This window comes from Oncorhynchus masou, chromosome 23, assembly GCF_036934945.1.
Source record: "Oncorhynchus masou masou isolate Uvic2021 chromosome 23, UVic_Omas_1.1, whole genome shotgun sequence".
In the NCBI taxonomy this organism is placed as follows: domain Eukaryota; kingdom Metazoa; phylum Chordata; class Actinopteri; order Salmoniformes; family Salmonidae; genus Oncorhynchus; species Oncorhynchus masou.
Window position 1 is genome coordinate 38264025 of NC_088234.1, and position 24678 is coordinate 38288702.

Here is a 24678-nt window from a genome sequence, read left to right on the forward strand (position 1 = left end):
CAACACATGTATCTTTAAAATGGTGTAAAATACTTGTATGTTTGAGGAATTTTAATTATGAGATTTCTGTTTGAATTTGGCACCCTGCACTTTCGCTGGCTGTTGTCATATCGATGCCGTTAGCGGGATTTCAGCCGAAATAAGTTTTAAACAGAAGGCGCTGTGAATTTTGGGCCTACTCTGAAATATGTGATAGTTGGCTTCTAAATGTGTTGGACAAAGTTGGTTTGGTGTCAGTATGTATCAATTTGGTGTCAGAATGCTATCTTATTGTCTGACGGATGCTGACTTGACGACTGACTTTTGTCCGTTTGTAATAAGTTTCAACAGTGATGAACTAGCTTGGTCGATAGCCAATGAGCTGAGGTAAACGGCAATATGTAATGGTTATGTGTTGGAAGACCAACCCATGTAGTAAACTCCGGCGTAAAGAGGGTCATTCGCCATTGAAGATTCATACTGGAAGGAGCCACGCATGTTACACACAGCACTATTTTGGTAAAGTGCATCTTCAGCTGTTTATATATATATATATATCAGTATGGCGACTAAGTCAGGGAAAGCTAAATCTAAGTCTAGATATACAGATGTACACACAATTTTTAAAGAAATTGATCGGGAAAGTGAGACAGAGATTGTTGGAGGACGATTCATTTACCTAGCATAGCTTTGATTCCCAAATTCCCAATATTTTTTGAACGGAGAGGACATCGTTTTGGACTGGTAAATTCTTCTCATGCTAATGCTGTTGTTTGAAATTAATAATATAAAATATTATTTGTGATTTTTTAAATTTTTGTAGCAATATATAAAAATGTAATGAAATGTGTAAAGTACACGTTGGCTATACATTGTGGGTGGGGGTATGTTTGTATGTATGTGTATGACCCATAGCCTATGTTTGTATGTATGTGTATGACCCATTGCCTATGTTTGTGTGTGTATATATACATATTGTGGATTAGAGGGAGCATGGCCGAGATGCGTGTGTCTGCCGCTCCACCCCACCCCAACCCCACATGAAATAGCCTATTTGAGGTTGTTGAGGGGAGGGCAGGCCCACAGCAATGGCCAAAGTGAAATGGAGACAGTAGATACAGCTGGTCTGTTGTAATATAATAAAGACAGTAGATCTAGCTTGTCTGTCATAATATAATAGAGACAGTAGATCTAGCTGAAATGTCATAATATAAAATAGACAGTAGATCTAGCTGGTCTGTCATAATATAAATGAGACAGTAGATCTAGCAGGTCTATAATAATATATTCAACCTTATGTTCCCTGTACTCTATATATATATATATATATGTTTATTATACCTGTTGATACCTGCTCATATGTGAAACTATTCTAACTAAACATTTTCTTTCACAGTGACACTGACTCTGAATGGGAGCCCCCAGTGCCAAGGTGTCCATCCCCCACTGAAGCTGGTTCATCCAGCCGGACACCTGTTGTCTCAGCGCTACTGGGGCATGGACCGCAAATAATGTCCCCATTCCAACTGCAATAAATAGCATGGGAGGTGTGGACCTGTCAGATGCGCTGATAGGCTATTACAATGTTCTCCATAAGACGATGAAATGGTACAAGACCTTCTTCTATCATTTCATCGACATTGCTGTGGTGAATGCATTCATCCTACACAAGGAAATGGCTAAAAGCTGTGGAAAGACCCCCAACTCACAGCTAGCCTTCAGAGAGCTGCTCATCAAGGATCTTGCTGGCTACAGCACCACAGCACCACTGCACCACATGCTGGCCCCTCTACCTCTGTCCCTACTGCTCCTGCCACAAGAGGTGTTCATTTGCCCAAATGTATTTCTGCAGGCATGGATGTGCCTCAGGGCCAAAAGGGCACAGCATGGAGGCGTCGCTGTGTTCTTTGCAAAATGAAGTCCCCCATCACCTGCACCACATGCTTGGTGACCCTCTGCTTTACGGCAGAAAGAGACTGCTATGGCACATGGCATTAGCAGCACAATATTGTGTAGAGAACTGAGGGTCTTCCAAATATTGAAAGTGTTATTTTGTAAATGTGTATATATTTTTCTCAATTGTTTTTGGGGAGGGGGGTGTGTTAGAATACCATTTTGGTATTTTGTATATAGTTATACCATTCAAAATGTATAACTTCACCAATTTGGCCACTTGGGTACATTTGAGCTACTTGTGTGGGACATGTTTGTTGAATGTTTGTTTTGTCTTGTTCATTTTAAAGATACAACAATAAAAATAAAAAGTGTATGATATTATCTAAACCAGATCTATTGTGTTATATTCTCCTACATTCAATTCACATTTACACAAACTTTTCTTTCAAATGAAACCAAGAATATGCATATCCTTGGTTCTGGGCCTGAGCTACAGGCAGTTAGATTTGGGTATGTCTTCAGGCGGAAATAGAAAAAAGTAGGGGGTAGCTGTAAGAGGTTATTAATGGCTGTGATAGAAAACTTTGGATGGATTAACATTGTAGTTACTCCACAATACGAACCTAAATGACAGAGTGAAAAGAAGGAAGCCTGTACAGAATAAAGATATTCGAAAACATGCATCTTGTTTGAAATAAGGCACTAAAGTAAAACAGAAATGTAAATCCAACACAACACATCACTGAGTAACATTCTTCATATTTTCAAACATGGTGGTGGCTACATCAAGTTATGGGTATGCTTGTCATTGGCAAGGACTAGGGAGTTATTTTCTAAAAATGGAAAAGAACTAAGCACAGGCATTGGTCTGAACCCAAAAAACACCACAACGCCTATTCCACCCATGCTCTACCAAGGTTTTACAGCACACAGCTTTGACCTACTACAGTAGCTACTATAATGTGATTTGTACAGAATACTGTCATGCATCCCTCCGGGAACTTTGTCATTACGCACACCTGGTCCCCATATCCCTGATTGTAATTGTATAAATGTGCCCTTTGGTTCACCATTGGGCTGTCGATTATTGTTACAATGTGCATTGGTCGTGTGAGTACCTGTGCTGTGTTGTTTTGGCTTTCGTGACACTTGTATTGTGCAGATAATTACGGGTTTCATCCCATGTGGAATCATTGTGTGCGTGCGTGTATGATACGGGTCTTGTTTTATCAATTGCTGTGCTGTTCAATGGACAGTTCATTACCTCTGTCAGAAGAATGTGTAGCTTAAAGTTATGTTTGTACTTGTTTTTTACAATCGGCCTATATCTAAAAATATATACAGCCAAATCATATACACTACCGGTCAAAGGTTTTAGAACAACTACAGTACTCATTCAAGGGTTTTTCTTTATTTCTACTATTTTCTACATTGTAGAATAAAATTGAAGACATCAGAACTATGAAATAAGACATATGGTATCATGTAGTAACCAAAAAAGTGTTCAACAATTCAAAATATATTTTGTATTTGAGATTCTTCAAATTGCCACCCTTTGCCTGATGACAGCTTTGCACACTCTTGGCATTCTCTCAACCAGCTTCACCTGGAATGCTTTTCCAACAGTCTTGAAGGAGATCCCACATATGCTGAGCACTTGTTGGCTGCTTTTCCTTCACTCTGTGATCCGACTCATCCCAAACCATCTCTATCTGGTTGAGGTTGGGTGATTGTGGAGGCCAGGTCATCTGATGCAGCACTCCATCACTCTCCTTCTTGGTAAAATAGTCCTTACACAACCTGGAGGTGTGCTGGGTCATTGTCCTATTGAAAAACAAATGATAGTCCCACTAAGCCCAAACCAGATGGGATGGCATATCGCTGCAGAATGCTGTGGTAGACATGCTGGTTAAGTGTGCCTTGAATTGTAAATAAATCACAGACAGTGTCACCAGCAAAGCACCCTCACATCATAACACCTCCTCCATGCTTTATGGTGGGAAATACATATGCGGAGATCATCCGTCTACCCACACCACGTCTCACAAAGACACGGTGGTTTCAACCAATTTGACGCCAGACCAAAGGACAAATTTCCACCGGTCTAATGTCCATTGCTCGTGTTTCTTGGCCCAAGCAAGTCTCTTCTTCTTATTGGTGTCCTTTAGTAGTGGTTTCTCTGCAGCAAATCGACCATGAAGGCCTGGTAACTCAAATGAACTTATCCTCTGCAGCAGAGGTAACTCTGGGTCTTCCATTCCTGTGGCGATCCTCATGAGAGCCAGTTTCATCATAGCGCTTGATGGTTTTTCAAATCAAAACAAATAAAAGTTTAATTGTCACGTGCACCGAATACAATAGGTTCTAACCAATAGTGCAAAAAACGTATTAGGTGAACAATAGATAAGTAAAGAAATAAAAAAACAGTAAAAAGACAGGCTATATACAGTAGCGAGGTTACAAAAGTAGCGAGGCTACATACAGACAACGGTTTGTCAGGCTGATTGAGGTAGTATGTACATGTAGATATGGTTAAAGTGACTATGCATATATGACGAACAGAGAGTAGCAGTAGCGTAAAAGAGGGGGTTGGCGGGTGGCGGGGGGCGGGACACAATGCAGATAGCCTGGTTAGCCAATGTGGGGGAGCACTGGTTGTTCGGCCCAATTGAGGTAGTATGTACATGAATGTTTAGTTAAAGTGACTATGCATATATGATAAACAGAGAGTAGCAGCAGCGTAAAAAGAGGGGTTGGGGAAGCACACAATGCAAATAGTCCAGGTAGCCATTTGATTACTTGTACCTGAGTCCTATGGCTTGGGGGTAAAAACTGTTGAGAAACCATTTGTCCGAGACTTGGCACTCTGGTACTGCTTGCCATGCGGTAGTAGAGAGAACAGTCTATGACTGGGATGGCTGGGGTCTTTGACAATTTTTAGGGCCTTCCTCTGACACCGCCTGGTGTAAAGGTCCTGGATGGCAGGCAGCTTAGCCCCAGTGATGTACTGGGCCGTACGCACTACCCTCTGAAGTGCCTTGCGGTCAGAGGCAGTGTTGCAACCAGTCAGGATGCTCTCGATGTTGCAGCTGTTGAACCTTTTGAGGATCGCATGACCCATGCCAAATCTTTTTAGTTTCCTGCGGGGGAATAGGCTTTGTCATGCCCTGTTCACGACTGTCTTGGTGTGTTTGGACCATTCTAGTTTGTTGTTGATGTGGACACCAAGAAACATGACGCTCTCAACTTGCTCCACTACAGCCCCGTCGATGAGAATGGGGGCATGCTCGGTCCTCCTTTTCCTGTAGTCCACAATCATCTCCTTAGTCTTGGTTACGTTGAGGGAGCGGTTGTTATTCTGGCACCACCCGGCCAGGTCTCTGACCTCCTCCCTATTGGCTGTCTCGTCGGTAATCAGGCCTACCACTGTTGTGTCGTCTGCAAACTTAATGATGGTGTTGGAGTCATGCCTGGCCATGCAGTCGTGGTTGAACAAGGAGTACAGGAGGAGAATGAGTACGCACCCCTGGGGAGCTCCAGTGTTGAGGATCAGCATGGCAGATGTGTTGCTACCTACTCTCACAACCTGGGGGCGGCCTGTCAGGAAGTCCAGGATCCAGTTGCAGAGGGAGGTGTTTAGTCCCAGGATCCTTAGCTTTGAGGGTACTATGGTGTTGAACGCTGAGCTGAAGTCAATGAATAGCATTCTCACATACAGTGCCTTGCGAAAGTATTCGGCCCCCTTGAAATTTGCGACATTTTGCCACATTTCAGGCTTCAAACATAAAGATATAAAACTGTATTTTTTTGTGAAGAATCAACAACAAGTGGGACACAATCATGAAGGTCAACGACATTTATTGGATATTTCAAACTTTTTTAACAAATCAAAAACTGAAAAATCGGGCGTGCAAAATTATTCAGCCCCCTTAAGTTAATACTTTGTAGCACCACCTTTTGCTGCGACTACAGCTGTAAGTCGCTTGGGGTATGTCTCTATCAGTTTTGCACATCGAGAGACTGACATTTTTTCCCATTCCTCCTTGCAAAACAGCTCGAGCTCAGTGAGGTTGGATGGAGAGCATTTGTGAACAGCAGTTTTCAGTTCTTTCCACAGATCCTCGATTGGATTCAGGTCTGGACTTTGACTTGGCCATTCTAACACCTGGATATGTTTATTTTTGAACCATTCCATTGTAGATTTTGCTTTATGTTTTGGATCATTGTCTTGTTGGAAGACAAATCTCCGTCCCAGTCTCAGGTCTTTTGCAGACTCCATCAGGTTTTCTTCCAGAATGGTCCTGTATTTGGCTCCATCCATCTTCCCATCAATTTTAACCATCTTCCCTGTCCCTGCTGAAGAAAAGCAGGCCCAACCCATAATGCTGCCACCACCATGTTTGACAGTGGGGATGATATGTTCAGGGTGATGAGCTGTGTTGCTTTTACGCCAAACATAACGTTTTGCATTGTTGCCAAAAAGTTCAATTTTGGTTTCATCTGACCAGAGCACCTTCTTCCACATGTTTGGTGTGTCTCCCAGGTGGCTTGTGGCAAACTTTAAACGACACTTTTTATGGATATCTTTAAGAAATGGCTTTCTTCTTGCCACTCTTCCATAAAGGCCAGATTTGTGCAATATACGACTGATTGTTGTCCTATGGACAGAGTCTCCCACCTCAGCTATAGATCTCTGCAGTTCATCCAGAGTGATCATGGGCCTCTTGGCTGCATCTCTGATCAGTCTTCTCCTTGTATGAGCTGAAAGTTTAGAGGGACGGCCAGGTCTTGGTAGATTTGCAGTGGTCTGATACTCCTTCCATTTCAATATTATCGCTTGCACAGTGCTCCTTGGGATGTTTAAAGCTTGGGAAATCTTTTTGTATCCAAATCCGGCTTTAAACTTCTTCACAACAGTATCTCGGACCTGCCTGGTGTGTTCCTTGTTCTTCATGATGCTCTCTGCGCTTTTAACGGACCTCTGAGACTATCACAGTGCAGGTGCATTTATACGGAGACTTGATTACACACAGGTGGATTGTATTTATCATCATTAGTCATTTAGGTCAACATTGGATCATTCAGAGATCCTCACTGAACTTCTGGAGAGAGTTTGCTGCACTGAAAGTAAAGGGGCTGAATAATTTTGCACGCCCAATTTTTCAGTTTTTGATTTGTTAAAAAAGTTTGAAATATCCAATAAACGTCATTCCACTTCATGATTGTGTCCCATTTGCTGTTGATTCTTCACAAAAAAATGCAGTTTTATATCTTTATGTTTGAAGCCTGAAATGTGGCAAAAGGTCGCAAAGTTCAAGGGGGCCGAATACTTTCGCAAGACACTGTAAGTGTTCCTTTTGTCCAGGTGGGAAAGGGCAGTGTGGAGTGCAATAGAGATTGCATCATCTGTGGATCTGTTTGGGCGGTATGCAAATTGGGGTGGGTCTAGGGTTTCTGGGATAATGGTGTTGATGTGAGCCATTTTTGCGATTGGACTTAAAGAAACTTTCAAAGTTCTTGAAAATTTCCGTGTTGACTGACCTTCATGTCTTAAAGTAATGATGGACTGTCATTTCTCTTTGCTAATCTGAGCTGTTCTTGCCATAATATGGATTTGGTATTTTACCGAATAGGGCTATATTCGGTATATCCCCTACCTTGTCACAACACAACTGATTGGCTCAAATGCATTAAGATGTCACACCCTGGCCATAGAGAGGCTTTTATACCCTGTTTTGGTTAGGCCAGGGTGTGACTAGGGTGGGCATTATAGTTTCTTTATTTCTATGTTTTCTTTTTCTTAGTTTTTTTGCCAAGTGTGGTTCCCAATCAGAGGCAGCTGTTTACCATTGTCTCTGATTAGGGATCACATATAAGTTGTCATTCTCCTTTTGGTGTTTGTGGGATCTTGTTTTTTGTTAGCTCTCTGAAGCCTGCAGAACGTGACGTTCGTTATTCTTTTGTTGTTTTTGTTTGGTGTTCTGAGTAATTAAAGAATCGTGAACACTTACCACGCTGCACCTTGGTCTCCTTCCAACGACAAACATTACATAAGAGGAAAGAAATTCCACAAATTAACTTTTAACAAGGCACACCTTTTGATTGAAATGCATTCCAAGTGACTACCTCATGAAGCTGGTTGAGAGAATGTCTAGAGCGTATAAAGCAACAGTCAAGGCAAAGGGTGGCTATTTGAAGAATCTCAAATATATAATATATTTTGATTTGTTTCAAACTTTTTTGGTTACTAGATGATTCCATATGTGTTATTTCATAGTGTTGATCTCTTCATTATTATGCTACAATGTAGAAAATAGTCTAAATAAACACCTTTGAATGAGTAGGAGTTCTAAAACTTTTGACCGGTAGTTTACATGTAGGTAGAGTTATTAAAATGGCTATGCATATATGACAACAACAGAGAGTAGCAGCTGTGTAAAAGAGGGGGGGCAATGCAAATAGTCCGGGTAGCCATTTGATTAGATGTTCAGGAGTCTTACAGCTTGAGGGTAGAAGCTGTTTAGAGGCCTCTTGGACCTAGACTTGGCGCTCCGGTACCGCTTGCTGTGCGTTAGATTAAATTAATTAAATGTCAGGAATGGTAAAAAACTGAGTTTGAATGTTTTTTGGCTAAGGTGTATGTAAACTTCCGACTTCAACTGTATCATACACATTTGAGTGTCCTGGACTTACATTTACATCAAGTCTATGAGACCAGGCTGGTGGGTGTGCTTAGGGGGGGTTGAACTATGTATGTGTATGTTTGTGTGTGTGTGTAATTAGCTCCAGTGATACAGTGGTGAAGGCTGTTAGAATATTAGACCATGGTAACATCAGATAGCATAGTAGATGGTTAATGATTCATCTCACTGTGTTGTTATGCTGACATACAGAATCTGGGCTAGGCTTGCTGGCCCCAGTGTGTCAGACAGAAACAATAATATCAATATCAAATTCAACTTCAGCAGCAGTATGTCAGACTTGTATAAATGTCTTCATATTTCCAGAATACAATCCATTCCACACGTAATGTGTAACTATTTTGTCCCTGTGTGTTGTCATTTAAATCCATCACAGATTAAGAACAGTTAGAGCCTCTTTAGTGTGTAGCAGTGGTGATGGCGAGGTTAAAATGTCGCTTATGACTTCCTTTTCCACATGACGACTTCTCATGGTGTATACACTAAACTAAACAGCCTATTCAAATGTCATAGCCAAACAACCCAAACATTCTTTATTTTGACCTTTATTTAACTAGGCAAGTCAGTTAAGAACAAATTATTATTTCCAATGACAGCCTAGGAACAGTGGGTTAAGTGCCTGTTCAGGGGCCAAACAACAGATTTGTACCTTTCAGGTTACTAGTCCAATAGTTTAACCACTAGGCTACCCTGCCGCCCCAACATGACAGCCAACATGACTAATGATACTGAATAACTGGGTGAGTTCAAAGGTCGAAATCAGAGTTTATTATACAACCTTTGATCTATTGTGTGTCAGGACAGGTGTGTGTATCACCCAGACTATAATATCAGCTGAGAAACACACAGGAAGAACACTTCACAGAGACATCATGTTCAGGTAAGAACCTCTTCCTGTACTTTCAGAGGAAAACCACTGCCATATAGTACAGAACACAGTGAATCAGTTAATCAGGTTAATAATCATCATCAATAGTCAGTTGATCATCATGTCTCTCTTCCTCTCAGAATTTCTGTGTTGATCTGCATCTCTCTACTGGTTTATGGCAACTCAGCCAAGCCATACAAGTCCCGGGTACGTACCGTAGACTGCATAAATATAACTTTTCTTCAATTTCTGTACTTGCCTCCCTTCAGTGTACTAGGTACTATTATTCTCCTATGCACCAGTCTTCTGTTCTCTCTCTTGCAGGATAAAGTGGCTGAGTCTGCAGTCCAGGAGACTCTGATGTGAGTCCTCTCTGTTCTGTTATCGTTCGGTTCTTATATAATAAAATATTCAGACCTGTGCAGAAAATGTGTATCAGCCTAAAGCCGGGATGCAATCCAATCGCACTTGGTCGACAACGCGCCGTTTACCTTGAATGTGTTTTCCCTCCCTCCACCCAGTAATAATGCTTCACTGTTCACTCCCTCTTTAGTTCTGAAAAGGAGGTGATGTTTGATCTGGGGCTGAAGCAGGTGGAGGCTCCCGAAGACATGGACATCACTAACAATGACATCCACCCTGTCATGCCCATCTGGAAGAACATGGAAGGGGGAGGTGGGAAGAGAAAGAAGGTAGAAAAAGAGGTAGTCCAAGGCAGATACTCCACAACCGAGGAGGACATGGACCATCTATACCACCCATCCATGGAGCAGACCCATGATGCTGACCTGGCCAGAGCCCGATCTCAGCCAGAGGACACCTTCGTTGGGATGGCCATCCAGACAGAGCCCCTAGAGGAGGATATCACCAAGTACTACCAGGAGGCTGGGATAGATCTAGATAACATCTCTCATCTCTTCTCAGGCCAGGTGGATCCACAGCACCCTGAACAGGACTGGGACGAACTCTACCATCCAGAGATGAAGAGGGGAGACGGGCTGTACCAAGTGGACGTGCCTCACCAGGGGGAGCTCTCTGCTGTAGGGGCAGAGGTCAAGGGTCATAGTGAGCCAGAGGAAGACAGGGATGACCTCTACCATGGTGACCGGCCTGTACCTGTTCAGGTGAATGGGAGTGGCCAGGACAGGCAGCAGTCTGCCGATCGGCCCTCTCAGAGGATGTACAGAGAACCAGAGGAGGACCTGGATTACCTCCATCATCATTAATTAAACACCTAAGACCCATGATATCTGCCCCCTAACTGACTGTCAGCTCTACAGTCAGCTACAGCTCTACTGCATCCAATCAAATACTGGTTATGATGAGAAAAATAATGATGCTAATAATGAAATAATTTATTTCACTGATGGTAATATGGTTTTGAGAATTTTTGTTGAGAATTTCAAAATTAATTGTTTGGTTAAAAGCTGTACATACAGCAATGGGTTAAATGCCCATCGGAGTGACTCTATAGAAGTCTATAAACTCACACTGTATGGATTTAACCGTTTATTATATGTTTAGTAACCAGTACTGTATAAGTCGATCTTCTAAGACATTAAAGACACTTGTAACCTCTACTGTAATGTCTGTCTTACATCTACTTAACAATCATTCACATGGAATACGAATAGAAAAATCACTATATTGTTTATTTACAATTGATACATTGCATTTTAGATTTCAGATGAATCTTGACATCAACATTAAAATAATATATATTTTTAAAGAAAATCTAGATGTTTCTCAGAAACATGCAAACTCAAATTCTTAGGTAATTTGTTAGGTAATGCAAAATTTGGTTGTGCCCTGTCGATAACATTAATTGTTGTGTGTCAATCTAGTAGTTCACCCGGGATGACTCCCTTCTTCAGTATCAGGCACCCATAGAGCGCTGTCTCCCTGTTTATAGAGAGAGAGGGACACAGTAAACACACACACACAAAACTAGAGAGATATCTAGTCAGTTGCACATCTGAATCAATTCAACCGAAATGTGTCTTCCACCATTTAACCCAACCCCTCCGGATCAGAGAGGTGCAGGGGGCTGGCTTAATTGTCGTCATCGGCAGCCTGGGAGCAGTTGTTGTTGGGTGTTAACTGCCTTGCTCAAGGGCAGAATGGCCGATTTCTCCACCTTGCCAGCTGGGAGATTCGAACCAGAGACCTTTTGGTCACTGGCCCAACGCTGTTAACCGCTAGGTTACCTGTCACCCCATTTATCTACACACACACACACACACACACACACACACACACACACACACACACACACACACACACACACACACACACACACACACACACACACACACACACACACACACACACAAAGAGAGAAAAACCTGTATCTCACCCAGTTGCTACAACAGCAAAGGCTTTCTTGGCTCGTTCATAGAACGCAAATCTCTCCACCTTCTCTAGAGGAGCCTGGACACAGAACACACCATAACATTCCTCAACATATAAGTATGTGTGTGTGCGCACGCGTTCACCCCTATCCACTCACCTGTACCCCAGCATGTGCCAGCTTCTGTCTGAAGATATCCCATACAGGAGTGACTAGTCCCCTTTTTTTGTCACTGTCCACCAACTCCATCACGGCAGCCTACACACGCACATGCACACAAAACAATTGGTCACTGTCCAGCTAGCTCTCCAGATGTGACATATTGACATTTCCAGTTGCTGGGGACCTACCGGATTGGGGACGTAGGTATCCAGGGGCAATAGCTTCAAAATGGCCTCCAAAAGCTCAGCAGCCCCTAGACCTGCAGGAAAATCACAGAGACTGACCATATGATACAATACAACACACACTTTAATTAGGGCCAGTATCGTGACACTCATTATAGTATCGTGGCAACACTTACAAGGAAACAAAACACAAAGCAGATTTAACTTCTTTAGGAAAACAATTATTTATTTATTATTTTCCATGCTATAGCAAACAATATTTTACATACATCGTGTTTTCATTTTTGCCAGGAAAAAAAAAAAAGTATACTACATACCGGTACTACACAGCATAAGTATCCAGAGTGTTTTTTCTGTTCCCCTGGTTAAGTAAAGGTTAACTATACACCTACCATCAGCTCGGATCTCAATGGGACCACAGGTGCAGGTGGAGGAGGTAGGGAAGTTCGTATCAGCCAGAACTGTAACGAGACAATGAATTCAAATATATCAATGTATCTCTTTATTGTCCTTGTTTGAGACTTCAATCTGTAACCAGGAGTTTGAGTTGAGAGATGAGTTGACACATTTTTTTTTTAAACAGAAGTTGCCAGATTGATTGGATGGGGGATAAACGAAAACTGTAATGTCTTCTATTGACTATTGTATACATGTATACATGATCCCAATTTTAGCTTCAAGACTCCGGAAACTTGAAAAAACAATATGCTGATTTATTGTTACATTGTATTGTTACATTAAACCATATCACCCGCTGTAGTTTAAAAACTCAAGTGTGGATAGTGCTAAAACAATGATGTCATATTTGAATTCTGCCATCTTTATGCACATTCAACATTACCACATGTGGTAAATGTGGATTCCTAGACCTGCACTGACACTAGGGATGGGGAAATGAAGCTTCCTGAAGCATTGAGGCATTATTGCCAATTGTGTCGAAAATAAGTTAATTACTCAATGCTTTAATCACCACAGTGTTTAGTTTATGAAGATTCGCATTAGCTATTGCACATTCCTGGGGTCCAGAAAAAAAACGTACACATATGACAAAGTACAGAACAGTAAAAGACGAGATCGACATAAAATATTACATTAAAAAGTGGCACCTGCTGGTCAAAGGAATTGAGTGCAGCCAAATTATTATAGTTGCCTTCCCACACGCCGTCGTTAAGTGCGCAGCGTAGCCTTTTTGATTTCTACCGAAACCAGAGATATTAGAGAAATAAGAGATAGGAATCTATTGGAAAATAGATGGAGGAACTTATAGCGCTGGGCAACGAATGGAGAAATGTATAACGCCCCACCCTGCGCCCAATTGACTCCCACTCACTCTTTGAAGGAGCGCACTCCTTGTCCCAAAGAACCCAGCATGCACCGCACGGCCCGACGCATGGGCAACATACACTATCAGCGATAGTACGAATCCAATGGAAATTCCCATCTCCTCAAAATTATCTTTGTCGAGAAACATATACCAAAAGTGTTTGTTCGATTAAACCAACCTTCGGACGTAACTGATCATGAGCCTCTGATAACGCGATTACATGCATCGGCACCAGGGTTGCCATGTCAGTGCTTTTACCTAATATTTGGCCTATATAAAATGATGTCGGGGAGAAAAATATATTGGTTGCGGTTTGCTGGTTTTTGGGATACTTCGAAGTTGCACCAGCTGCCATGAAATCTCTTAAAAAATATATATAAATATATATATACAGTGCCTTCAGAAAGTATTCATACCACTTGACTTTTTCCACATTGTTTGGTTACAGCCTTATTATAACATGGCTTAAATGTTTTTCCCCCTCATCAATCTACACACAATCAACCATATTGACAAAGCAAAAACAGGTTATAATTTTTTGCAAATTTATATATATATAAAAAAGAGTGAAATATCACATTTACACAAGTATTCAAACCCTTTACTCAGTGCTTAGTTGAAGCACCTTTGGCAGCAATTACAGCCTAGAGTCTTCTTGGGTATGACGCCACAAGCTTGGCACACCTGTATTTGGGGAGTTTCTCACATTCTTCTCTGCAGATCCTCTCAAGCTCTTTCAGGTTGGATGGGGAGCGCTGCTGCACAGCTATTTTCAGGTCTCTTCAGAGATGTTCGATCGGGTTCAAGTCTGGCCTCTAGCTGGGCCACTCAAGGACATTCAGAGAGTTGTCATAAAACCACTCATGCGTTGTCTGGGCTGTGTGCTTGTGGTTGTTGTCCTGCTGGAAGGTGAACCTTCGCCCCAGTCTGAGTTCCTGAGCACTCTGGAGCAGGTTTTCAACAAGGATCTCTCTGTACTTTGCTCCATTCATCTTTGCCTTGATCCTGACAAATCTCCCAGTCCCTGCAGCTGAAAAACATCCCCACAGCATGATGCTGCCACCACCATGATTCACTGTAGGAATGGTGCTAAGTTTTCTCCAGAGGTGGCGCTTTGCATTAAGGCCACAGCGTTAAATCTTGGTTTCATCAGACCAAAGAATCTTGTTTCTCATGGTCTGTGAGTCTTTAAGTGCCTTTTTGCAAACTCCAAGCAGGCTGTCATGTGCCTTTTACTGAAGAGTGGCTTCCGTCTAGCCGCTCGACCATAAAGGCCTGATTGGTGGAGTGCTGCAGAGATGGATGGCATTCTGGAAGGTTCTCCCATCTCCACAGAGGAACTCTGGAGCTCTGTCAGATTGACCATCGGGCTCTTGGTCACCTCCCTGACAAAGGCCCTTCTCCCCCGATTGCTTAGTTTGGCCGGGCTCCCACCTCTTGGAAGAGTCTTGGTGGTTCCAAACTTCTTCTATTTAAGAATGTGTGTTTTTGGGGACCTTCAATGCTGCAGACATTTTTTTGGTACCCTTCCCCAGATCTGTGCCTTGATACAATTCTGTTTCGGAGTTCTATGGACAATTCCGTCGACCTCATGGCTTGGTTTTTGCTAAACAGATAGGCTAATGTGGCTATATGTGGCTATATGTGCCACACAATATTTCTGTTTATTATTTATAAATTAGCAAACATTTCTAAAAACCTGTTTTTGCTTGGTCATTATGGGGTATTGTGTGTAGTTTGCTGAGGATTTTGATTAATCCATTTTAGAATAAGGCTGTAAGGTAACAAAATAGGGGAAAAGTCAAGGGGTCTGAACACTTTCCGAAGGCACTTTATATATATACAGATAGTATCAGTCAAAAGTTTGAACACACCTATTCATCCAATTGTTTTTCTTTATTTGTACTATTTTCTACATTGTAGAATAATAGTGAAGACATTACAACTATGAAATAACACATATGGAATCATGTAGTCACCCCCCAAACAATGTTAACCAAATCAAAATATATTTTATATTTGAGATTCTTCAAAGTAGCCACCATTTGCCTTGATGACGGCGTAGCACACTTAACCTACCTGGAGCTGGCAAACAGATTCAATAAATAGCCTATAACTTTTGTGTATTTTTGTTGTAGCCTTGTGTTATATTATGCAACTATTAATGGCCATGTTCAGTTAATTAAATTGGAAGTTATCAAAGCTCTATCGCAATTGCCGCCGATCAGTTGTTAGAACGCATTAGATTGAAGGTCAGTCAGATTAGGCTACAGGTAAAACACTGGCTATTGGGAAACACAAGCACTTCTTACCTCTAAATCGCCAAGCTATTCATATTGAATAAATGTGTGTTATTTTGAACTACGCAAGCAGCTAAATCGTTCAGTTCACAGCTTGCCTACATTTTGCCTAGGCTACTACAGACTATCCAAAATAAGATGTAGGTCTATCAGGGGCTAAAGGCTACCTGCATATATCTAAGCAAACCATGGCAAAATTGAATTACATTAATAAACCTAGATTTTAGTCTGTAGCCTATGCCTATTGAACAGGTCAATCTCGCAAATGGGCCATTTCTAAATGTTTTGCAGTCTTCACATCTGGCACATAATAATGGCAGAATTGCCAGAAAATAGCCTAACATTCGTTTAAAAAAAAGTTAATCCAAGTGTTTCTTGCTCAGAGGTTTGGAGATTCTCTGTCCAACTTTCATCACTCAAACTCCTGTCGGATTTATCTATAGTGCGCAAAGGAGATGCATTTACAATTACAAAACCGGGGTCGAGCCCTGAATGCTGCTTGGCTAAAAGCTGTGGTATATCAGACCGTATACCATGGGTGTAACAAAACAAAAGTTACTGTTCTAATTACGTTGGTAACCAGGTTAAGCAATAAGGCACCCTGATGTTTGTGGTATCTGGCCATTACACCGGGGCCAACGGCTGTAGAGTCACCCTGCATTGCGTCCCGCTAAACAGCCCTTATGGATGTCGATTTAACTCGTTTGACTGCAATGATTAAGCAATAAGGCACAAGGGGTAAGGCATATGGCCAACGAGTTAAATCGACATCCATCGACGGAAAGTGATCGGGCGAGTTTAACAATGGCCAATTATCTTTTCTCTTGCGACATATTCAAATGTCTTTATTACGACATGTCATAGTTCACAATAATTCATATTTTGATGAAAACATAATTTTGCTTCTAACGTCCTTACAAGTTACGTCGAGATTCCTTCTTAATTGTCTCGATAACGTTATGGAAAAAGGGTTTATTGTATACATGTGTCCGTTTTCAGACCTTTTGCGCAGGTTTGTGTAGAACTTGTGGCTGTACCTGGCAACATTCACAGACCTTCACAGACAGAACCAATAAGTTCCATGTTCGCTCTTACGAGCGTAGCTAGCTGATTTATTTACCCAGTTCGTCTCCGTGGCCCATCTTGGCCAGGGTATACAGCAGCTCTGGCGACAGAATGGACGGTATTCCTTTCAGAATAACCATAGTAGCAGGTTCGATAACACAGGCACTTCACAGAAGGAAAAAGACGACCAGGAAGTAAGTCATGAGATCAGAGTGCTTGTAGGCTATTTGATTAGTCTAACACAGGTTGCCGAACTACAGTCAGTGAGGGCACACCCCTCTTCAGGGGCGGACTGGGGCAGAAATTCAGCCCTGGCATTTCAGCCACAACAACCCACATAACCGCGAGCGCGCACCCCCTACTACTTACACATACAGGCAGTAATGCTACTGAAACATAACCTAGGCAAATATAGGACAGCGTGTCTATGTCCAAATATCAGAGACTGTTACCATGGTTACTCCACAGAAATCAGTCTGCAAGAAGTCCCTGTAAAAAAGATGCAATTGTCTCTACAGGCCAGAATGTTGAATACAATGATATTTACCGGTTGTCTGTGCTGTTGGTCCTTTTGGCTGTAGGAAGTTTGCCAGCTGATTGCATGGGACAACTTTGGTCTGTTCTTCGGTTAAACTCGGTCATTGTTGACGTACTGTATTGTGCAAGTCCTGTGCAAATTGCATCAGCATTGAAAATACAAACTGACATACAGACCAGCATATTGAAAATCAGGTTAATAAACACTACTCTGTGGATATTTTGTCACAGATTACCTCCTGCATAAGGAAAAAAAATCGGTAGACAAGTAGAGTACTTTCGAATAAAGATTATTCAACAGTCTGATTTGTGATGGGACTGTTCACAAAGATGTTTAGAGACGAGAGAGGAGTCTTCCACTCTCAGATTCGTAGAAGCTAAGCGCTTCTCAACTTTTACTGAACCAGTGACCGGTGAAACAGCCCTCCTTTTTACCAGCTCATGTTTAAGACAAATGCAACATGTAAAAAGCACCACTGAAGATACAACTGTCTGTCCATCTGTCACACTGTCTGTCTGTGATTCTCCTTGTTCTCCTCTGCTGTCACTCTGTCTGTCTGTGATTCTCCTTGTTCTCCTCTGTTGTCACTCTGTCTGTCTGTGATTCTCCTTGTTCTTGTCTGTCTGTCTGTCTGTCTGTCTGTCTGTCTGTCTGTCTGTCTGTCTGTCTGTCTGTCTGTGATTCTCCTTGTTCTCCTCTGTTGTCACTCTGTCTGTTTGTGATTCTCCTTGTTCTCCTCCGTTGTCACTCTGTCTGTCGGTCTGTCTGTCACACCTAAGTGTTAATAGTTAAAATTACATATAGACCCTACATATTAAGGAAATGGCAGTACATCTGTGTCTCTCTGTTTTCTTCCTAACTCCACTGCACTCACCTCTGAGCTGTCTATGCTAAGCCTAGCATCTTTTCCCACAGCACTGGTACCAGAAGACCAGGGGACCATACTGCCTGTGCTGGGCCCAGCAACATCCTCGTTGTGAATGAATAAACACATTTATTAGATAAAGAAGAAGGATTACTGAATAAATGCCTAATAGATGACCATTGGCTCATAATACCTTATGAAAGCCTAAATACTTACAGTATGTCATACATGTGTCCCCATCCTAAGTGTTAATTATATATATCTCTAAAATATCAATAACTGGCAGAACATGTGTCGGTGTTTGTCCCTCTCAGTTTTCTCCCTACGTCCACTACACTTGACCTGCTGCAGCAGCAGCTGAGATATATGTGCCGCGAAGCCTAGCATCACTGGGACCAGGGGGCCACACTACCTTTGCTGGGCCCAGCAACAGCCTAGGGTAGCACTTTATTTTAAGGTCCCATAATAAACCATTATTAAGGCATTTACAAACCGTTTGCTCAACATTTATTAATCATTACTCCCACATTTGAAAATGTTAGTAAGTTAGTTATTCACACGAGCGAATACAGCACCAGTCAAAAGTTTTGACACACCTACTCATTCCAGGGTTTTTATTTTTAACTATTTTCTAAATTGTAGAATAATAGTGAAAACATTCAGCTATGAAATAACACATATGGAATCATGTAGTAACCAAAAAAGTGTTAAAAAAATCCAAATATATTTTATATTTGAGATTCTTCAAAGTAGCCATCCTTTGCCTTGATGACAGCTTTGCACAATCTTGGCCTTCTCTCAACCAGCTTCATGAGGTAGTCACCTCGAATGTATTTAAATTAACATGTGTGCATTAAAGGTTGAATTTCTTAATGTGTTTGAGCAAATCAGTTGTGTTGTGACAAGGTAGGGTTGGTACACAGAAGATAGCCCAATTTGGTAAAAGACCACTTCCATATTATGGCAAGGACAGCTCAAATAAGCAAAAAGAAGCAACAGCCCATCATTACTTTAAGACATGAAGGTCAGTCAATGCGGAACATTTCAAGAACTTTGAAAGTTTCTTCAAGTGCCAGTGGCAAAAACCATCAAGTGCTATGATGAAACTGGCACATGAGGACCGCCAGAGGAAAGGAAGACACAGAGTTACCTCTGCTGCACAAAATCTAATTGTAAGGAACTTTCAAGGTTTTGCCTGAGGTAGAGTATCTCATGATAAGCTCTAGACCACACTATATACCAAGAGTGTTTTCATCTATATTCTTCATAGCTGTCGATTTACCACCACAAACCGATGCTGGCACTAAGACCACACTCAATGAGCGGTATACGGACATAAGTAAACAGGAAAATGCTCATCCAGAGGCGGCGCTCCTAGTGGCCAGGGAATTTAATGTAGGGAAACTTAAATCTGTTTTACCTAATTTCTACCAGCATGTTAAATGTTAAATGTGCAACCAGAGATAACAAAAAAAACTGGTACCCCCTGTATATAGCCTTGCCACTTATTTTACTGCTGCTCTTTAATCATTTGTTATTCTATTTGTTATTTATCTATTTTTTACTTAACACTTATTTTTCTTAACTCCATTGTTGATTAAGGGCTTGAAAGTAAGCATTTCACAGAAAGGTCTACACCTGTTGTATTCAGTGCATGTGACGAATCAAATTTGATTTAATTTGCAGAGGATGAATTCATGAGAGTTACCAGCCTCAGAAATTGCAGCCCAAATAAATGCTTCACAGAGTTCAAGTAACAGACACATCTCAACATCAACTGTTCAGAGGAGACGTGAATCAGGCCATCATTTTATATTTATTTTTTATTTAACCTTTATTTAACTAGGCAGTCATTTAAGAACAAATTCTTGTTTACATTGACGGCCTACCAAAATGTAAAAGGCCTCCTGCGGGGACGGGAGCCTGGGATAAAATAAATAAACAAAATACAATATAAATATAGGATAAAGCACACATCACAACAAGAGAGACACAACACTACATAAAGAGAGACCTAAGACAGCAACATAACAGCAAAACATGTCAACACAGCATGGTAGCAACACAACATCACAACAACATGGCAGCAACACAACATGGTTGCAGCACAAAAACATGGTACAAACATTATTGGGCAAAGTCAACAGCACAAAGGTCAAGAATGTAGAGACAACAATACATCATACAAAGCAGCCACAACTGTCAGTAAGAATGTCCATGATTGAGTCTTTGAATGAAGAGATTGAGATAAAACTGTCCAGTTTGAGTGTTTGTTGCAGCTCATTCCAGCTGCTAGCTGCAGTCAACCTAAAAGAGGAGCGACCCAGGGATGTGTGCGCTTTGGGGACCTTTAACAGAAGATGACTGGCAGAACAGGTGTTGTATGTGGAGAATAAGGGCTGCAGTAGATATCTCAGATATTGGGGAGTGAGGCCTAAGTGGGTTTATTAAATAAGCATCAACCAGTGGGTCTTGCGACAGGTATACAGAGATGACCAGTTTACAGATGAGTATAGAGTGCAGTGATGTGTCCTATAAGGAACATTGGTGGCAAATCTGATGGCTCGGGAGCACCCTTACCTGCCGATCTATAAATTACGTCTCCGTAATCTAGCATGGGTAGGATGGTCATCTGAATCAGGGTTAGTTTGGCAGCTGGGGTGAAACAGGAGTGATTACGATAGAGGAAACCAAGTCTAGATTTAACTTTAGCCTGCAGCTTTGATATGTGCTGAGAGAAGGACAGTTCACCATCTAGCCATCTAGCCATATTCCCAAGTACTTGTATGAGGTGACTACCTCAAGCTCTTAACCCTAAGAGGTAGTAATAACACCTGTGGGAAGAGACACATTCTTCTTACCAAACCACATGATCTTGGTGTTTAAAACAAGGTTAAGGGTAGAGAAAGCTTGTTGGAGACTAAGATAGCTTTGTTGTAGAGCATTTAACATGAAATCCGGGGAGGGACCAGCTGAGTATAAGACATTCTGCATATAAATGGATCAGAGAGCTTCCTACTGCCTGAGCTACGTTGTTGATGTAAATTGAGAAGAGCGTGTGGCCTAGGATTGAGCCTTGGGGTATTCCCTAGGTGACAGGCAGTGGGTGAGACAGCAGATTTTCTGACTTTATACACTGCACTCTTTGTCAGGACAGGTCGTTTCACTGAGAAGCCATTAAGAACACAGGCTGTAAAACAGTGGTCACTAAGAACATTACAGAAAACACCAGACTGATAGCTATCAGGATTATTTGTGAGGATAACATCAAGGAGAGTAGCCTTCTCCTGGAGTTTGGAGTCATACCTTGTGGGATTGGTGATAATCTGAGAAAGATTTAGGAATCACGTTTTTTTACGACTTGGTCAGGTGGATTTAAGCATGTACCAGTTTAGGTGACCTAGCAGGACCAATTCAGAGCTAGTGTAAGGGGCCAGGAGAGAGCTTAGGGCAGGTAGGGTACAGGCCGGTGCTGATGGAGGACAATAGCACCCAGAAACAGTCAACAAAGAGCTATTTGAAAGTGTAATGCTTAAAACTAGCAAATCAAATTGTTTGGGGACAGACTTGGTAGAGACAATCAAACATTGAAGGTGATCCTTGGTAAAGATTGCCACTCCCCCACCTTTGGAAAATCTGTCTTGCCGAAAAAGGTTATAACTGAGAATGTTAACATTATTATTCCAAACACTCTTCCTTAACCACATCTCAGTAATGACCAACACATCTGGATTGGAGCTGTGAACCCACACTTTCAATTGATCCATTTTAGGTAATAAGCTTCTAGTGTTAACATGCAGAAAACCCAGGCTTTTATGAGAGCAGAAATCAGTGAAGCAGATATCAGAGCACAAGTCAGAATTGGGGCTAGCAACAGTAGATGGGCCAGGGTGTACATGCACATTTCCAGATATCATCAACAGTAATACCATCAAGGCACAGCATAGGACAGGGAGAGCTCTGCAGTGCTGATTTATGACATCTGAATGTGCATCAGATGGCAACAAGATCATATTGTACAGCAATTTCATCAGGTAACACGAATACAAAGCCGGCGAGAGGTGGTTAGAATAGGATGGGAGGCCAAAAGTCTGTGTAACCAATAGAGAGTCAGAGTTCCGAGTGTGGGAACAAACATAGTCTGTCCTACGGTTGGGTAAAGAAAGTTTGTAGTCAACAAAGTATGCAGGAGTCATGAGGCAAATAGCAAAATGCACAAAGAAAAAAAAATATATATAATGACTTGGGGCTAGCCATTGTAAGTTCAGAGTCACTCGCCCCAGCACTGCGTGTGTGCTGGAGGTGAGCAAAAGCTCGAGAGTGAGGGGTGAGTGTGGTGGAGGTACCTGATTCATGATCGAATTGCTGCAAAGAAACCACTACTAAAGGACACCAATAAGAAGAGACTTGCATGGACCAAGAAACATGAGCAATGGACATTAGGCCAGTGGAAATCTGTCCTTTGGTGTGAAATTTGAGATTTTTGGTTCCAACCGCCGTGTCTTTGTGAATTTTTAATGTTGTCCACATTAAGGTCTAGCTTACTGTTTTGCAATGTATTGCATTAATCAATGTACATGTTATCCTCAGCTAATGCCAACTTCCTTGGCCCATGGATGACACTGGTTATGTCCCAATTCTCTCATTCCTCCCAAAGTGTGCACTTGTTCTCTTCCCTTCACTATTTTGAAAGGAAATTGCTGATAAAACAAATGTGGTGGAAACCCATGTATCCACCAGTCCAATGTGTTTAGATTTGTGGGAGATGGTGTACGAGTGCACATTTCAGGACACAGGAGATTTTCACATCTCTAAATGTGAAAATGTATTTGGTAAAAAAGCTAATGTATGTTCATACCTTAATATCAATAATATAATATGCTAAGCCTTCTCTAAGCTGCAGGAGGGTCTACTACAATTTTTATGCCAATTTTCTTCATTTTAGGCTCAAAAGAAGCCTGTCGTCCTCTTACATTTTGTCAATTTTGTTATAATCTGCTGTGTTTTGTATTTTATACCCATAATGCTCATTGACTTGACATTCCAATTTAGCATTACATAAAGACCTGAGTGATTATATCTACCATGGTTCACGCTATTGTGTCATGTCAATGCCATTATGATGTAATTTTGCTCCCAAGGCAAAGTCTATAAAAGCATGGGTCCCAGATGCTGAGTGGGTATAACTATAATCATGCCCAGACACAGACTACTCACTTCTCGCCCAGTCCGCAGGAGGCTGAGAGCCACTCGGACCGTGAGACGCAGGAAGAAAGGTGGCAGGAGGAGACATTAGGTCCCTTACTAGCCATCGGTAAATGCCACTGGCATTTAAATTCCGCTGTGTTTTGGAATGGCACGGTTACTACAGAAGATTCACCTGTCATAATGCAAATGATCTAAGTGTTTGTAGGCCAATTTTTTAAATCTGTGAAATGACTTCATTACCCATAATGCTATTCACAGGACATTCCAAATTTCCATGGCAATTATGGATCACAATAGTAATATTAATTTATGCAACACTGTATCCAAGGTATCCTGTCAACTGCACTTATACCCGATGGGCCCTGCGTAAAATCTTCAACTGCATATCTCATGTGTGATGCCTGATGCCCTGTTTTCCCCAACTCTTAAACTAACCATACATCCTTTCAAATAATGTGGTCAAACAAAGCCAGGTACATAATGAGCCAAATAAGCACTAGGTCTAAAACATATGCTTCCCTATTGCCTTTCACCTTGACCAATCAACTTACTGCGATGGGATCAGAATACATGGTAGAATTCATAGGCCCATCAAATCCTTTGTTTAAGACACAATGTTGTCGTGTCCTTGGCTAGACAATGTTCTCTTAAAATGTCTGAGGAAGGGACACGCTACGGGGCCTACAAGCTATGCCAGTTCCACCTCAGACTTACTGTAGCTGTTTAAATTAGATGAGAACATGGGAGATTACCCCCCTTGTATTGCAATCAACAGGAGCCAACATAAAACAATATGTGAAGCATCAATACTGTCCAGATGAATAGTGTAATAACACAATCTAGTGTTGAATTATTGTGTAAGAATCAATAGTACATGTTAATGATTTTATATGATGGGCATAGGCTGTGCTGCCTCAGGTTACTGCACGAGAAAGAAACAGCTCAACGAAACGAAAACAGATCATATCATCACGTCCATCTATTAACTTTAGTGGTCATTTCCCAATAGACATTTCATCAAACTAAACAGCTGTCTATCACCAAACACAGATTAAGGTATTGTTACATTGAACTTGATCATTGTGAGCTGGTTTCCTGGACCTAGATTAAACCTAGCACTGGACTAAAAAGCATGCTAAATGGATCTCCACTGAAAATGCATCTTACACAGGAATTTTTCGCTTTATTCTTAATGCCTACAATGTGACCGATTGAATAACTCAAATAGCAAAACATG

The 24678-nt window shown here is 41.6% G+C and overlaps 2 protein-coding genes across 2 annotated transcripts; one reads left to right on the forward strand and one right to left on the reverse strand.

Annotated features, from left to right (window-relative positions):
• Positions 1-9350: 9350 nt before the first annotated feature.
• Positions 9351-11024, forward strand: si:ch211-217g15.3 (uncharacterized protein LOC368914 homolog). The gene is made up of 4 exons (XM_064932002.1): positions 9351-9456; positions 9585-9651; positions 9769-9806; positions 9998-11024. The coding sequence occupies exons 1-4, from the start codon at positions 9449-9451 to the stop codon at positions 10668-10670; spliced, it is 786 nt and encodes a 261-aa protein (XP_064788074.1). The 5' UTR covers positions 9351-9448; the 3' UTR covers positions 10671-11024.
• Positions 11025-11077: 53 nt separating this feature from the next.
• Positions 11078-17068, reverse strand: fuom (fucose mutarotase). The gene is made up of 6 exons (XM_064932003.1): positions 16886-17068; positions 12534-12602; positions 12145-12215; positions 11954-12052; positions 11801-11874; positions 11078-11346 (listed from the first exon to the last, which is right to left on the reverse strand). Exons 1-6 carry the CDS (start codon positions 16968-16970, stop codon positions 11280-11282), a joined length of 465 nt encoding a protein of 154 aa, XP_064788075.1. The 5' UTR covers positions 16971-17068; the 3' UTR covers positions 11078-11279.
• Positions 17069-24678: the final 7610 nt, after the last annotated feature.

Coding starts and splice junctions, on each gene's coding strand:
- fuom (XM_064932003.1), bottom strand. CDS start 16,970: ATGGTTATTCTGAAAGGAATACCGTCCATTCTGTCGCCAGAGCTGCTG. Junction 12,216..12,533: donor CATTGAGATCCGAGCTGATG/GTAGGTGTATAG, acceptor ATTTTCCTGCAG/GTCTAGGGGCTGCTGAGCTT. Junction 11,875..11,953: donor TGGCACATGCTGGGGTACAG/GTGAGTGGATAG, acceptor TTCTGTGTCCAG/GCTCCTCTAGAGAAGGTGGA.
- si:ch211-217g15.3 (XM_064932002.1), top strand. Junction 9,652..9,768: donor CCAAGCCATACAAGTCCCGG/GTACGTACCGTA, acceptor TCTCTCTTGCAG/GATAAAGTGGCTGAGTCTGC. Junction 9,807..9,997: donor GCAGTCCAGGAGACTCTGAT/GTGAGTCCTCTC, acceptor CTCCCTCTTTAG/TTCTGAAAAGGAGGTGATGT.